The following is a 17,482-nucleotide window of genomic DNA, read 5'->3' on the forward strand; positions in this document are numbered from 1 at the left end:
ATTAATATTAATTCATATTAATTATTTCAAAAACATATAATTAGTGTTAATTATTTACATTAATATTACAAATAATTATAATTAATACTAATATTATTAATAATTCTATTATTATTCTCCAATAAATACTTCATTTAGTGAAAGTTAAATCATAAAACTTTCTATTATTCAATATTGTTAAACTTAAAGAATTATGAAAGCAAATATTATTTTATGAATTAACTAAAAATCATATTTATAACAAATTGACTAGTTAATAAAAATAAAATAATAATAATAATAGTAGTAACAATAATAATACTTAATATTACTGTTTTCAAAATTATTAATATATTATTCATCTAGTAATGATACTGATTTTTATTAAAAAATGATAATTGAAAAATTTAATTACTTCAAATTATTTTCTGAAATTACCCATTTTAATTCGGATAGATAATTAATTAATAATTTTATTTTCTTAAAATTATTATTTACTGAATAATTTTAAATACTCTTTGATTAATGACCTTATTTTTGAATAATTTGTTTTTTATGTTCAATAAGTTTTTTTTTTTTTTGCAAAATCGAAATAATTTTTCATTTGCAATGTTAACCATTTTATTTTTCTCTTATTCAGTTTTCCAAAAGATAAAAAAATAAATTAATGATATTTACCTATTTTTATCAAATTATGTATTTATCAAGTTGTTGTCATTGATGATGACGATGATTATGAGTCAACTTTTTGAAAGAGAAGGGTACTAAAAATAATTAATGACTTCTAATTAACTAATTTCAACTATTAATTACTAATAATGATAACTTACTGATTATAATTTCTTATAATAATTACTGATATTAACTAATTACTGAAAATATTTCTCATTATTAATTTAGAATGATAATTAATTGATGATAACTAATAACAATTTTCATAATGGTAATTAATAATTTGAAAATAATCATTTTATATTTATATTAACTCATAATAATTATTGTGAAAATAAGTATTTAATGTTAATTATTTATATTATAATTATTATTAGAAATTATAATTCATACATTTAAATGAAACAATTGATTATATTATTATTATCAGTAATTATAATTAATAATTATATTAATTAATATAATTATATATTTATATTATTATTGTTATCAATAATTATAATTAATTATTACTAAGAATAATGATTTCTAATAAAATTTAATTACTGATTATTATTACTTACTGATAACTAATTCCTTAATTATAATAATGATAATTATTACTTCGGAATGTTAATTAATTAATGATAATTAATAAATATTTTAATAATGTTAATTATTAATCAGGATTCATATTAATTATTTTATAAATATATAAGCAGTGTTACTTATTTACATTATTTTTATTATTATAAGTAATTAGAATTAATACTGTTATTATTCTCCAATAAATATTTCATTTGGTTAAAGTTAAACTATAAACTTTCAATTATTCATTATTGTTAAACTAAAATAATTATAAAAGCAATTATTATTTTAGGAATTAACTAAAAATTATAATTATAACAAATTAATTTTTTTATAATAATAATAATAATAATAATAATAGTAATAATAATTTAATAATACTGATTAAGAAATCAATACACACATAATAAGAATATATTTTTAGTAAATAATAGTAATAATAATATACTTATTATTGTTATTATTATTATTATTATTATTGATTTCATAATTATTTATATATTATTAATCTATACTAAATAAAGACATTGAATAAAAAAATATTCAAATTGCTACTAAATGAATGAACTAAAAATCTATGAGTATTCTAATTGACTTGAATTTGACACATCAACATGCCCAAAATTATAATTTCAACCTAAACATGCCCATAATTCAGACATAGCATTATGTTATGTATAGGTTTCCCTACCTTTTTCCTAAAGATAAATTCTATCCAGTCTACATGCACTATGGGGAGCTTAGACTTATAATCTGTAACCATGATCGACCAAAAAAAGCGTTGCCACCTAACTTGGAGGTGACTTCCATAGTCTTGATTATATTATTAGCTGATTGTAGCCATACATGACGATTTGATTGTAGTCATATATTTTTAATCCCTTAGTTCAGATGATGGATGCATCTGCAAATGTTGTTTGGCATGGATTGTTGTTTTTAGCAGCTTTTTGAATGATTTTCTTCCTTCTTTGCCTCTTTGAATGATATCATTTAAATGCTTTTTTATCCATTCATATGTTTTTAAATATTAAGCAGTATTGGTGATATTATTATAAACATCCATTTAATTTTACCATTTTATAAATAGATTAATGATTTCAAAGTTATTGATAATTTTTTGGGAGTGGGTTGCTCAACAAGACATTGATGTTTTATTGTTAAATAGTAAATTTCAAATTAAATGATATTGTAGTTGCTCTTTACTTAGTATGGGGTCATTGTCTAGATAAAACATGGCATGTCTCTTAAATCAAATAAATAGACTACCCTAAATGTCTATTATAAATAATTAAAAAAATGAAATAATTCAAATTAAATCAAATAATTACTTGATGAAAATTACTGAATTAAGTAAACAATAATAGCAATCAATTATTTATAGAAATAATTAATAATAATAACAATCATCAAGTACTAGTTAAGTAAATAATAAGAAATGAAATAACAATCATCAATTATCATTAATGTTTATTCTTAAATGCAAAATATGATTTAATAAATCTATTATAGAATAATTATAGTCAGTTGGAAAAAAAAATATTTTAAGTAAATATTTAAATAATTATAAATTTAGTTAATATTATTACTATATAACAACAAATTTAAATTAAATACTAAAATAAATTATTAATTATAATAAGAATGGTTAAATTAAAGTAATAAATGGTTCAAGTTGAATTTAATGACCCGTATAATTTTACGGGTTTGACATATAAGGGTCAATTTATGTGAACCTGTAGACTATATGAGTGTCTTAAAAAATGACAGTTTATAAACAATAATAAAAAATGGTAATAAAAAATATTAATGTTTATTCATATATATATATATATATATATATATATATATATATATATATAATTAACTTTCATGTACTTAGTATGGGTCATTCACTAGTAAACTATTAAAGTATTTTAATACTTCATTTATAGTCATCTAAATCTTACTATCCTAAATTTAGTGTCAATGATACATCAACTTATTTGAGTTTTGCAAACATATTTGTAGGAGTGTCAATTGGACCGGATTTGTTCCAATCTGATCCAGTCTAATGTGAGTCCATTACAAATGGATCAAGTCCAATGCAATCCAATGAATAATTTGGACCATTTTTTACCAATCCAATTCAATATTCAGACCATCTAATTTGTTCAAATTCATTTTAATTTAGATTGATTTTAACCCAAACCCGATTCATTGACACCTATATTCTTATCTTATATCAATGGACCAAATATTGGTTTAATCCAACCAAATTCAATATAAATTTATAATAGACGGATCAGGTCCAGTCCAATCTAATAAATATTTGGGACTAGATTGGTCCAATCCACTGTCTTTTTGTTCCATCTTGGTCCAGTCCAAAACCAGTCCATGTATGCATATCCTATTTTTTTCCCACTGCATCCATCATACTATGTATAAAATGCAAATTCCGATCTATATCCCCATTTCTCCATCTACATATACATCTAAAATCATGCCGATAACATCTACATGACTTGTTCCATCCTGGTCCAGTCCAAAACCAGTCCATTGACACCCTTACATCCTTGTATGCATATCCTATTTTTTTCCCACTGCATCCATCATACGATGTATAAAATGCAAATTCCGATCTATATCCCCATTTCTCCATCTACATATACATCTAAAATCATGCCGATAACATCTACATGACCATTAAAGGAGATCAAATTCTGGAACTAAGCTCGGTTTGGAAAGAATACCAATGCAAATACATACGATATTGCTCAGTTTGGAAAGAGTACAAATGCAAATATGTACAATACAAATACATACAAAATAAATGATTTTGCACTCCTTCCATACTAAACCTATAATACAAAATATAAAATTTTGCACTCTATATATTTATATTTGTACTTTTTCCAAACTGAGCCTAAGACTGTTTGATTGCAATGCAAATTTATTAGTACTAATGCAAAACCATGATAGTGCAAATGATTTCAGAGCAAATTAATGAACATGACTTATTTTTATTTCAAAATTTATATTATTTTGTTTGATTGCAGTACAAATGAAGTAAAATAAGCAGAATAAAGTAAAACCCAAAACAAAATTAAACCAGAATTTGCATTCTTTTCATTTACACTCCCATACATAATTTTGCATTCTTTTCATTTACACTCCCATACATTTGTACTAATACAAATAAAATTGCACTGTAACCAAACATATTGGGACGGCGCCGGAATAACAGGGAATATTAACCGTACAATCACGAATGTGTCTATCACACATGGGTGTCTTACACTCTTATTAGGGCAAAGTTCAACTCGCAAACAAGAACATAGAAAAAAAGAAAATATAACAGAGAAACGTAAAGCAAAGTTCAGCACATAGTAAAAGCTTCAGCTTCCGAACAGTTCTTTTTCCTATCCAGCAACCTAGGAATAATTTCTGCCAGAAGGAATCTCGTGTGGTCGTCCAAGGAACTCAGAGTGGCTATGCCACCCTCCCGCCTTCATAGGCAGTTGTGGCGGTGGCTCTCTAACAATCTGCCTGCCTGAACCAATTGTCATCTGCGCCAACTTCTCAGCTGAATCAGAAACTCCACCTCCAGTCTTTCCTGTGTAGATGGAAGCTGCCAATCAACAAATTTTTTAGCCTAGAGGATAAGAACTTGGATTTGAACTTGCTTCATCAGCAACCAAAGGACAGACTGACCAGAAAAGCATAACCTACATAGATATGGTCCAGTAACCTCCATTTTATACCCACTCAATCATACACTGTTGGGAAGAGACAAAAGTCAACGAGACCAAACCCGAAAATACAACTCAATGAATTGAAAACACTGAAGCATGGAGCCACTCAAGAATTACTCAATATCTAAAGATAACAGACTTGCCACAATGTAAGGTGCCACCCGGCCCACCCCATCCCCTGACGAAGGAAAATGAATAACATTTTAAAGGGGAGCAATGAGTTTAATAGTCCCACATACAAAACCACTTGTTCAAATTTATATCTAGTAGAGTTCCTTATCTTATATTTGCTAATGGGCCAAAATTCAAAGAACTATAATATTCTTCATTAGAATTTTGTAGTGTGCATGTAAGGAAGTGTCATACAAGAAGCCTTTAGTAACTTACTTGTACTGTTCCTGACTGGTGGTCGGTATCTTGGCTGTTTAGCACCACTTTTTGCAGAATTGTCATTCTTATTGGCATCCTGAATTTAATGAAAGAAAATTCATGAAATTTTGCCATCACAAAGAACGAGAAAATATAGAAGGAACACAAATTCATGTCTCTTACCAAATTACCCATTTCCAGCTTTCTTTGCACACCTGAAACAATTTTCAGAATTAGTTTTAGACTTTGATATAGTAACAAGCTTAAAAACAGTTATTGTTGGAAATCTAGAAATTCTGTGTGGTCAAAGCACCCAGATGTATATATTGTGCCCATTTGGGAGGGATTTTATGCAACAGCTTCTGGCTTTGCAAGGTGGGCCCCACACAGAAAGCCTAGAAGCTATATTTGGTGAGAACATTGAAAAACCAAATATGCTTTCATTCAGCCAAGAAATTGACTTTCAGGTGAAGTTGGTTTTGGTATCTAGTTCAAAGCAGCTCAGTGAAAGCAGCGGCTCAATCAAAGCTTAAGCCCTCCCAAACAGGCCCATAATCCCAGAATTAAAAATTAATTTCTTTCACAGTTACAGGACATAATAGAAAATATGTAGCGAGTTTGTGGTAAATCACTGTTTCAGAAAACTCCATACACTTAGATTGAAGTAAGAAAAATGTCCCTTGAATGAAAATTACACTAATTTTTATTTCCAAAACCTTTGAATGATATATGCCCAAAAAAATAAGAAAGGAAACAAGACGGAGAAAATTCTCATGGAAACATTTCAGAATTTATCTGTCATTCTAGCCTTCTAGGTAAATAGATTAAAACATATTGACAGTCACATGTGCTTAATGAAGTAAGAAAAATGTCACTTGAATGAAATTACACTGTAATTTTATTTCCAAAACCTTTTACGCTATATACCCAAAAAAACAAGGAAGGAAACAAGAGGGAGAAAATTCTCATCAAAACATTTCAGAATTTATCTCTGTCATTCTAGTCTCCTAGGTAAAAAGATTAAAACATATTAACAGTCACCTGTGCTTAATGAAGCATGCATTTTTGCAGAAGAGAAGTTCGTTATAGGCTTGGCATTAGATAAGGTTCCAGAACATCTTCTAGCACTCTTCTGCTCCAGACTACCCCTTAATCCAACTACAAGAATGTACAGGATTAGGCGTCCAAGTATAGAAGAAAAGATGTTTTTGTAAACAAAAAGAAAAATTTGGCAAAAGGAAAATGATAACTATAGAATTCAAAGAACTAAAACCATGTTGAAAAGGGTGCACCCAAAGGGAAATAAAAAATACGAGAGAATTTGTAACAAGTTTCCAGCACAATGAAATAACAACTTATCACTTGGAAGCAGAAGCCAGATGCATATGCACAACAAAAATCAAGTCTGACCTGTGGAAATTGATATTTGATCAGATTTGCAAGTTGAAGCCCTTCAGCCCATGAATTCTGATTAGGACTCCCTATCACACTGCATATTTTATAGATCTCATCTGCTTCACTACACTCCAGAAGAAAATATGTCATACTACAAGTTATAACAAAAAAAATGCCATGCACATAGAAAGAGTTGGATTGATAAATGAATAATGCTCAATTACAAATCAAGACTTGACAAAAGTAATTACCAATGTAAGCCTCATTAAAAGACAAAAAGAACATATACCTTGAGCCAGGAAAAAGAGGACGGAGAGTAAACAATTCAGCCATGATAGCACCCATAGCCCACATATCTAGAATTCGGGGAAAAAATTCAATATGAACTCTATTCAAATTTTTGGTACAAAAATTCTAATCTTTTTATGGATGGTAGTCGTGGTACAAAAAAAAATAATTCCCACTATATTTACCAACTGCAGCACCATATGTAGTTGATTGCAGAAGAATTTCAGGGGCTCGGTACCTGTCACAGAAACAATAGTGGTCAGTGGTGATTGTTCTTTTTCTTTTCATTAGCAAAATATTAACAGTAGTAAACATTAAGAGAAAAATAACATATTGATCAAAAGCCAGCATTTACCATCGAGTTGAGACATATTCCGTATAAGGTGGCTGAGAACAAATTTCCCGAGCAAGACCAAAATCAGCAATTTTGATCATGTCTTTTGTAACAAGCAAGTTCTCTGCAAATAATCATTAGTTTGTAAGTTGTGATTCTACCATAAAGATATCAGAAATACTTGGCAACAAAAAATGCTTGATGACCATCTAACTGCATAATAAGCAGAAAGTAAAAGCAAAAGCCATCAAAAGCAAGTCACTGAAGGCTCAAAGAAAAAGGGGAGCAAAGACAAGAAAGTAAAAATAAAAAAGCATAACTCATGAAAGAACTACATACAATAGACAAGAAAAACAAAAATGCTTAAATTCACCAAACAAACTCACTGCCACAATGGAGCTCAAAAAGGATTGGTTGGAAGGGTTAATTTTGATCAGATAGCATAGAATTACCCAAGGATTGGTTGGAAGGGCTAATTTTATATTGGTCTCTCCTTATAAATTCATTTGTGCATAGGTATATTAGCAAGCACCATTTCCCATGAATACATGAGGCTATGTTTGGTTTGATAGGAAATAAGAGACAAAAAGAAGATTGAGGGAAAGTTCTTAAAGAATTTCACAAAGTTCCTTTCTATCAAACCAGACACAGCCTAAGGGATAAAATAAGAAAGGGTGAAATTGACTACTGATTAAAAAAAAAGGAGAAATTAACCTTCACTGTGAAGAACAGTATTTGACCAAGGTTGTTTTAAGAGTTGTTTGATATGATATGAGCCCTTCACTGTTCAACTATTCTATAATTTGGTCATTATTCTCTTTTTACTATTTTAATTTTGATTTTAAAAGTTGTTTTGAACATTGTTCATCACAACTGTGAAGGGAATAGGCAACCTCACATTAAATATAGCCCGAGGTTCAAAATTTTGATACAATATGCTCCTTGTTGGGCATGTCATATCATATCTTTTCCATACTGATACACCTATTTAAAGGTGTTTTTAAGATATTATTATTCTTAATATTTAAAACGTATAATAATATGCCCAAACTCAATTTTTGAAAAGAAACTAAAAAAATGCAAGGGTCAAAGTATCAAGACACCCTTTCCAGTGTACTGGGGTGTATCGATATTTCAAACCTTGATATAACCAACTATTAAAACAAGGGTGATCAGGAACATATGTGAAGTAGTGAAGGCGTGCAGAATAAGTGTTCAGGCAAGAATACAGTTGTAGCAAGGCACCATAATTATAAATCAGTGTTAGAAGGCATTTGAGGACTATGCCCTAAGGGTCACATGGAGGTTAGTTCAAGGAAGATACCCTGAGGCTTAACCTTGAGGTTCACCACTGAAAGTACAGGACACATGTTTCTTACCTTGTGATGCTTCATATCCAGAACATAAATCCTATTCACATTCCTGGTTGTTTGTAGTGGAGACCTGGAATCCCAATGCCACCAGGGTTGGGGGGTTATGGGTTTGAAACCATCTATGAGTACTTAGTACTCGTCAAAAAAACATAAATTCCATTCACCAATCAAAGTATTCTCCCCTCAAGAGTACACTATAGACAAATCTTAAATTTCAAGTGTTTGTGATTTGTTTAGATGTTAGTGATTTTAAAACCCATCACACTTTTTTCATTGGAATGCCCATGTAAACTTTTCTTCATGAAAAATCAAATGGTTTTGAGAATTTCTGAGAATACAATTATGGTCCTTGTTCTTGTGCATAGCTCTATAACTCATTTCAGTTTATGCTTTTTCCTTGAAAGAGAAATTTCACGACACCTTAAGACTCTCTTCTTAAGGCCAATGCCTCATTAGCACTTTCACCTTTTTGTAACACACTGCACAAATAATAATCAAAATAGTTTTTTTAATCTCTAAAATGACATGACCCTAGAAGCATTCTATTATTTCTTTCAACTTTTAGTGCCCAAGAAGTGATCATGAAGCAAGATCACAAATTGGCATTACCAAAAATACCATACAACAAGAAAATTATTCATTCCTTCTTTCTGATTATTCTCCTCCCATTTCCTCATTGACCCACTAAGCTATTCAAAGAACTCCAACCAAATAGGAAAAAAGGATCGTACTAATGCCAGACTGCATAGGGTCCAAATAAAACAGATAGAAGGCATAAACGTATATTTCATACCAGGCTTTAGGTCACGATGAAAATAACCACAGTGGTGCATATAAGCAAGAGCTTGAAACACTTGAAAGCACCAGTTCCTCACTTCAGATTCTGAGAAAAGATTTCCCCTGTCTTTCATAAGCTGGTACAGGTTGCATTCCTGAAACGAAACATGTAATTCCATGGAGTTGAATACCGTGCAATTCATGTAATAGTGAAACTACAATATTGTAATATGCTTAGCATACCATGTATTCAAACACAAAGTACAAGACATCATTTTCTCTAATGACTTCCTTGAGCTTCACAATATTGGGATGGTTCATCTTGCGCAATGACTGCCAAAATAAGAATAGTTGATACATTTACATGGACAGCAAATCCAACATTTCAAGGTAGAAATGAAATATTTTACCTTCACTTCCCTCAGATTTATGCATTCCTCCCAAGAATAATATTTTCTTTTCATTTTTTTAATTGCAACCTGTCAAGAAAAATTGAAAGTAAATAAGGTTATACATGAAAACCATCTGAAATATGAACACACAGAAATCGGGAGAAAATTTTTAGAAGAATCACACATACAATTTCACCAGTCTGCTTATTTATGGCTCGCCAGACACTCCCAAATGTGCCATCACCAACTTCTTTAATTATCTTGTACCTGAAACAAAACAACAAATAAATATATAAATAAACTGTAAAACAATGTCAAATATTACTAATAATCTGGAGTTTTCCTTCAATATACCAACTTACCGGTCCATTGTACCTTGACAACACCAAACAAGCTTTCAAAAACTCGTGCCCCTTATTCACATAAAAAATAAGGGATATATGGACGAAATATCTGACATTCCAGTTGAAAATTATTTTATAAACAAGAGACTTCAGAGTTACTATAGAATATAGACAGCTCTCAAGCCAGATCCGCTGCTAACTTGACTTGTGATATGCCTCAGATCAAATAAACATCTTCCTCATGGACAGGCTTCAAAGCCTTATTGCCAAAAAACTCTAATACCAGAACTCCAAGAACGTAACCAGGTAAAGATGGAAAGGAGGGATGCATGCTGTAGTACATCTTACTGACAATCCAAAAACTCATTCGAAGATAAAAATACATCTGCCAATGATAGACTGATAGACACTTGATTCAAGAGCACTTTGAAGCGAGTAGTCCAGAAAATTGAACTGCTATCTCATTTTATTCTATGTAGAATTTCTTGACAGCTTTTTCAGGTACTCAGTATCTTGCCTTGCTATTCCAGTGCTAATAAGGAGCAATGAAAAAGATATAGCAATGAACTACCTAGTCCACATGGCTTGGTGGAATTTATCTACTAATCACTGTATATGAAATTCTCATGTGTTTATTGCAGACTTCAGCCCTGTAGAAAACAAAAGGTGGAGTTCAGTATTTAATGGAGAAAAACACATTTTGTCACAAAGAAATTCAACAGACTCCAGAATTGGTACTGTACCCCGGAAGATGTTTCTGCAAATATTTCAAGCCGAAGTTGTGTTGGTTGTTCACTATTGATGGGAAGAAAGTTAGAAATAGAAGACCATAATTTCTTGTTTAAGAAAAATGATAATATCAATAGACATCTTACTTGTATAAGTGCAAAATAGGTCCAAAACCAAACTTAGAAAAAAATTGCGTTAGTCCTCCTATGATGATCATTTAAAGGCATCTGGACACTAAGTGCAGTTGACAAAGGAAGCGAGAAAGAATTCTCCAAATGTAAGAAACCGCAAGTCAAGAACTTCCCGTTCTGACAGGACTCTATGCTGGTAGCAATTTGACAAGAGACATGCTTGCTCCATATCTTAAAAGAGAATGAGAAAGCTTTTGGATCAAAGTGGGGCGCAACCTGGCAAAACAAATAGAAAACATGAATGTTCACATGAAATACAGTCCACTTGCAGTACAACTAATTCATTTAACAGATGACATCAGATAAGACTGATAAAGTTCATGTTTTCTTTTAACAAAAAACAATACTTCCCTCTAAAATCATAAATGCTTTTAATTCCTTTTTTCTAAATATCCTGTAAGATCACATGGTGTAGCATTTAAATTCCTTTTTTTCTAAACACCCTGTAAGATCATTATGGTGTAATTTTTAAAGTTAAATTGCTTTTCATTCTATATGATACCCACTTTATTTTCTGAATGGGGTTATGACACCTATAGAAATTAGACACTCCAGCAACCTGTGCAGGTAAAAGAAAACACACCATATTCATTTTTTTATCAGTAAAGCAAACCATTTTTCATCAATAGACAACATGTGGTGAGGACAATGATTCGAAGAATTCTGATCTCCAACCCCTAACCTGTATGGGATTATGACAATGGATTAAAGGTCACACACTTTTTGCATGCCCCCGTCTCATGTTCATGTACATTCTTGGTTGCGGTGTTCCCATACAGATTAGAGATGCAACTTGGGTGGGATCGGGTTGGGATTTGTCAAATTTTGAATGGGCCCAGCCCAAAGGCCTGAGCCTGAAGCAGTGTAAATGTTAACTCGGGCCAACCCAAGTTGTACCTCTAATTCAGATCAGAAGTCCCCAATTAAAAGTTCATCTGTTAAAAAAATCAAACCTTTCAGAAAAAAGTCAACTATCAGGAATAAGAGTAAATATCCGAAATCAAATTAACGAAAAAAAAACCCTTTAGTAAGAGAAACAAAGGTTCAAAAGCAAAAGGGAAGTTTTGAGTCCAAAAGTACCATACTGAAAATTCTTTTAGTACCAATGTGCAAGGAATAAATATTCCCTGAAAGTTCTATATATGAGGGCATTACCTCAATCTCTTCCATGACATAAATCGACGCAAACAAATAGGCCTTATAAACTATGATTACCCAGAAACCCGTACAAGAGTAGCCTGCCATGTTGGATACTTCAGTTTTTAGTGTAAATTTCATTTCAGAAACCTTGTCCATCCAGGTAACAAAGCACATAAACCTCTAAAAGAATCCCTGAATATCTATCATCACACCATGAAGAAGTCCAACCCAAAAATAAAATAAGGATCTAAAGAGAACATATAACATCACTATGAATCGCATCTCTAGAGATTGTCCTCTCAAGTCTCACCAAGCAAATCTACCAGCAAAAAAAAAATCCAATTAAAATCCTTTTGAAACTCAATAAATTCAAAACATGGATTAAAATCCTAGAATTAACAAATATAAGGGGCCTTAAGAGCATCCTACATTGGAAACACGCACTTCTAGAATAGATACACGAAGAATGTTGGATAACCAAAACATGAATAGTCAATACCGTCAATTAAAAGTGGTCAATTCGTAAAATCCCAAACAAGAAGGAGAAACCACTTAAATATTCAAATCTTAAACACAATATAACTGAGTCCGTACCAAAAACAAATTCCCATTTGCATAAATCCCAATACACGCCAAGAGGGTCTAAAACTCAACCCCTAGTTAAGAATTACACAGAATGTATTTAAATAACGAACCAGCTGGTTCATAGTCCCACAAGGAATCCAGAAACCCCGAACCTCAAATTCCTACGGAACACGCTCACAGTCAACATAAAAAAAAAAAAAACAAAAAAAACAAAAAAAAAAACAAAAAAAAACTTAATGCCCAGGAAACCGAAATCCTAAAACAACAAAGAAACCATAGAGAATATATGGAAATCTCAAATATCTACGGCATCTAGACCCCAATATCAAAATTCTAAACAAAAGAAGCAAGAAAAGAACAAGCAATTCCGAATTAAAACTTCTACACAAATCTATACAACCCTAAACAAAGCACACGGGAGGAATCAAATAACAAATCAAATCGCATGTTAACCCGTTAACTGTGGATACCTCTAAGCCTAACGGCATAACCTCCCTCGCCTCGGACGAGTAAAGGCCGACTCCAGAGCTCCTTCTCTGCAATCGAAGAACCCCCAAAGCAGAAAAAGAAATAGCAATGGCAAAACAAATGGACGCGCGTGAGAGAGAGAGAGAGAGAGAGAGAGTTATGTACCGAGGGCGCGAGCACACGAAATTTATCGTTCGGTCAACCACGAAGTATAATCTCGCTCAATATGGACCTACCAAGTTATGTAGCCCTAGCCCCCATAAAGTCATAACACAACCACCTGCCCTATTTAGACCCCTCATGTCTTAGTTTGGGTGGAGTAAAATGGCGAACGTTGATCAGTTTCTCGAATTGATAATTGGTACATGTTGATACACCGAGTAATTACTTTTTTTCATTCAAGCTTATTCCATTCTGAATAAAATAAAATTCCGTATCATACACCCTTTCCGGCATGGCGGCATCATATAAAATTTCCATTTATTTTGATGTTGTAAGAATTAAGACGGAGCTAACTGCTTACGACAGCTGTCTCTCCCGATTTTCTTTTTTTGTTGGAGAAGAAACAATCCGACACAAGAAAATCAAACTCAGAAAGAAAACAGAAAGAGAAATTAAAGCAGTCTCTCCATGACCTACGAGATTGAAAATATCCAGCAAGGGCCAAACTACCGGAGCACAATCAAAAGAAGTAGCAGATAAAGTCTAAACGACAATTCTTGAATCAGAAAATTCAGCAAGCTCAGCTGACCCAGCTTTACAGGGACCACAACTAGCATTCAAAGAAACATTCAGACCAGAACATAACAGAAAACCAAAACCACCTGATCCCGAACTAGAAAAGCTTCCATCAGCATACGCTTTACAGCACGAGTTCGGCATATTATCCAAAAAACTAGCTAGTAGTTAGAGTCGCCTTAGTCTGAGAACAGTCTGCTAATTCTTGAAGGGAAGCTCTCTTCACTTCCTCCATCATCCTGTTCGCACAAAGAATAGATAGAGAAGGGTTAGGTCTTATATCATTGAAAATCAAATTGCTCCTTGCCTTCCAGATAGCCCACAACACACATACAGAATAAGCTATAGTCTGTAACCCTTGCTTCCCAGCTTAAATTTAGTCTGCTTCCAAACCAAACCGCTCGAGCATGGTCAGACTGAAACAAAGCATGCATAATACTCTCTTCAGCATCTCCACACACCGAGCAAGAAGCCTCTTCACTCATTCCTCTTTTGACCATTATCTGTTTTACGGCTATGCTGTTCAGGCAGCTTTTCCAAACAAAATGTTTTAGCTTTGGTGGGGCATTTAAATTCTAGGTAGCTTTCCATTGGGCTAGGGACATGGAACTTTGACCAGAGTTTTGAGAAAAACAATTTAAAAGATTCTGTTGGAAAATAGTAAAGAATGTAGAATGGAATTTATCAGTAATCACTTCATAAACCGAGCTTGCGAATCTGTAGCATTGCAAAACTGTGAAACTAAGAACTTGCAAAGAGAAGGAGGGCTGAGTCGTGTCACTTGGTCACTCTCCTTAAAACCGCATTTGCCCCCTACGGTGCGGCTAGGTGATTGCAAATCAGTCGCCAAGATAAAACAACCCACTGACCACTGGTAGGTGTGCACTTGCTTACCAAACATCCGCGAGCCACAGAGCATGATGCTCATAAACTCAACACTCGATAGAGAGAGATGTGTTGTGTGCAATGATTTGTGTGTTTCTAGGTCGATTAACACTCCTTTTATAGGTTCTTAGTCACCTGAATGGACACAGAAGTGTCCTTTCAGAGAGAAGTCTCTTTCAAACAGTGCACCTGTTCGAAGAGACAGAAAACAGGAAAAGAAAATGTTTAAAAATAAATTTGAAATTCAAAAGTCAAAACGGTCAAAACCAAAACCATTCAGTGTAACATGTGACACATACACATACACATACACATACATGCGCCCACCCATCCCATCCTGGCATGCACCCCCCCCCACTAACCTTCTCTTGAAGTCTTTCATTTTCTTCTTCGCTTACACGAGACTGCACTAAATCTAGCAGATCCCCTTCCAGACTTGGCTATGAAGTCTCAAACAAATTTTTGAAATAAGAGACTAATATATTTGAGATTTGGTCCTACTCCACTACCCAATGGTCATCCCCATCCTTGATGGTTACTATTCTATTTCTTACTCTCCTTGTCATCATAGCTTGGTGGGAAAACCTTGTATTCTTGTCTCCTAGTTGTAGCCAATTTTGTTTGGATTTTTAGGTCCACAATTTCCTCTCTTAAGCTCCTCCTTCAATTGCTCCACCAAATTTTGCACTCTAGACCCACTGAACGAACTTCCTAGTTGGAATTTCTCCACTCAAAGTAGCTTGGAGCTTTCTGATTCTATCTTGAATTTTACTAAAGACCCCTTTATTCCATTTTGTCAATTCCATCCGAAGTTTTTGGCAGTATTTATAAACTCCATCCTGACCTAGGCCTTCCTCTGCACCTCTCTAGTTTTCTATTATTATTTTAGAACAATCCTCATGTGTGGTCCACATGTTCTCAAACCTGAATGGCCTTTTATGCTTACCTATTTTTGGGCTCACATCAAGTACAATTGGTAAATGATTTGACCCACCAATACTTAGGTGAATTACTCTATCTTCAGGAAATAACTCCATCCACTCCCTATTTGCCAGAGCCCCATCAATCCTTTCCTTTATATTATCAGCTCCTTCTCTCTTATTATTCCACGTGAATTTAGGACAATGACTTACTAATTGTTTCAGGCCCATAGTCTTCAACAATCTTCTAGTTTCCCTTAACTTTGATTTGCTCACTGGCTTCCCTCCCCATTTGTCTTCTTTCCTAAACAACATATTGAAGCCACCAGTGCAAACCCAAGGCCCTAGGACTTGTCCGGCACACTTTTGTCATAATTGATTGAAGTGTTCTCTCTTTTTTTTTTTTTTACCAGGTTCCCCATAGATCAAGGATATTTGCCAAGATTCACCCCTGTTGCCCACCACCGAGGCCAAGATTATTCTGTCATTTGCTGACAAGACTTTCAAATTCAGTTCCGGGTCCCAAAATACTACTAAGCCACTTGAAACCAGCTGCATCAACACCCCAGCAATCTCAATCTTTAATCCATCTTAATTTATCCTTGCAAACTAATAGAGAGCATTTTGTGTCCATCAAAAAGATCACATTCGGTTTGGGCTCAAAAAAGGCTTTTCTTAAATTTTGAACTGTCTAGGGTGAGCCTAGCCCCTGGCAGTTCCAACTTAAGACCATAATTGCTTCTTAAGGGGCTGAGATAGGGCAGCCACCCACACCCTTTTATTCTTAATACATGGAAGCCAATTCCTTCCACACTCTCCTATCAGAGTATCCACTAACGTACTAGTTAGCAAAGCTGAACTATTCACCCCTACCAAATTCCCTTCTTTTATTCTATCCATTCTTACATTCCTTTCTATTCTTTCATATTTTATTTGATATAATTTTTTTATTTTGCTCAGTTTGTTCTTTCTTTTTGGGGGGAGATTCCATAATTTTCTTTGATTTTTCTTGAATATTCTTTTTATTTCTCCTTCCCTATCTCCCTTTGACCATTTTTTATTTATCATTTTCTTTTCCTGCCCCATCTTCATTTTATATAATTGACAAAACTGAGAAACAGAAAATAACTTAGCCAGATAATTTAACAGGCATACCTCCGCTTCCTCGCTCTGCACAACATCTTTGCTATTCGTATGCACCTCTTCTTCATTCTCCACTTCCATCAGCGAACTGGTTTCGATGGGGTCACTTTCGGACATATCTGTGTAGGCCCTCACTCCAAGAATATTGGCGATTTCAATGGCTTTACATGTACGTTTATCCACACGACATACCTGGGAGTCTGGCACAAATTCAATTTCCACTAGCGCAGTCTCCTTTTCTTTAAGTTGCTTTTGGTCCGCCCTACCAGTCAAGTCTTGTGTGTCTTGCACATTCGTGCCCTCTCTGCTTCTCTTTCAAGCCTCCTCATATCCACACTCAGATCCACTGATGTTTCCATTCTTTGGTTTGTAACTTTTTGTTTGCTCCATGTACCCAAACCACTCTCTATATGCATGTTCGCCTGTATTACTCACATTGGATCACCTCCAGCGTTCCTTTCC

The 17,482-nt window shown here is 33.2% G+C and overlaps 1 protein-coding gene across 1 annotated transcript; it reads right to left on the minus strand.

Annotated features, from left to right (window-relative positions):
• Positions 1–4,300: 4,300 nt before the first annotated feature.
• On the minus strand, positions 4,301–13,864 carry LOC148864624 (cyclin-dependent kinase F-4-like). The gene is made up of 16 exons (XM_088976325.1): positions 13,337–13,864; positions 11,097–11,357; positions 10,965–11,016; positions 10,240–10,871; positions 10,066–10,144; positions 9,896–9,964; positions 9,729–9,818; positions 9,502–9,640; positions 7,357–7,459; positions 7,187–7,239; positions 7,003–7,069; positions 6,600–6,837; positions 6,360–6,567; positions 5,502–5,533; positions 5,337–5,415; positions 4,301–4,825 (listed from the first exon to the last, which is right to left on the minus strand). The coding sequence occupies exons 4-16, from the start codon at positions 10,245–10,247 to the stop codon at positions 4,629–4,631; spliced, it is 1,362 nt and encodes a 453-aa protein (XP_088832451.1). The 5' UTR covers positions 10,248–10,871; positions 10,965–11,016; positions 11,097–11,357; positions 13,337–13,864; the 3' UTR covers positions 4,301–4,628.
• Between the last annotated feature and the right edge of the window lie 3,618 nt (positions 13,865–17,482).

The sequence above is a fragment of the Nelumbo lutea genome, chromosome 3 (genome assembly GCF_056320005.1).
Source record: "Nelumbo lutea isolate HS-2025 chromosome 3, American lotus-T2T, whole genome shotgun sequence".
Lineage (NCBI taxonomy): Eukaryota > Viridiplantae > Streptophyta > Magnoliopsida > Proteales > Nelumbonaceae > Nelumbo > Nelumbo lutea.

What these genes read in the sequence shown, in the direction of transcription:
- LOC148864624 (XM_088976325.1), bottom strand. An exon ending in ACTTTGTGTTTGAATACATG is followed by an intron (nt 9,641 to 9,728) that starts GTATGCTAAGCA and finishes GTTTCGTTTCAG; the next exon opens with GAATGCAACCTGTACCAGCT. An exon ending in AGCTGGAAATGGGTAATTTG is followed by an intron (nt 5,416 to 5,501) that starts GTAAGAGACATG and finishes CATTAAATTCAG; the next exon opens with GATGCCAATAAGAATGACAA.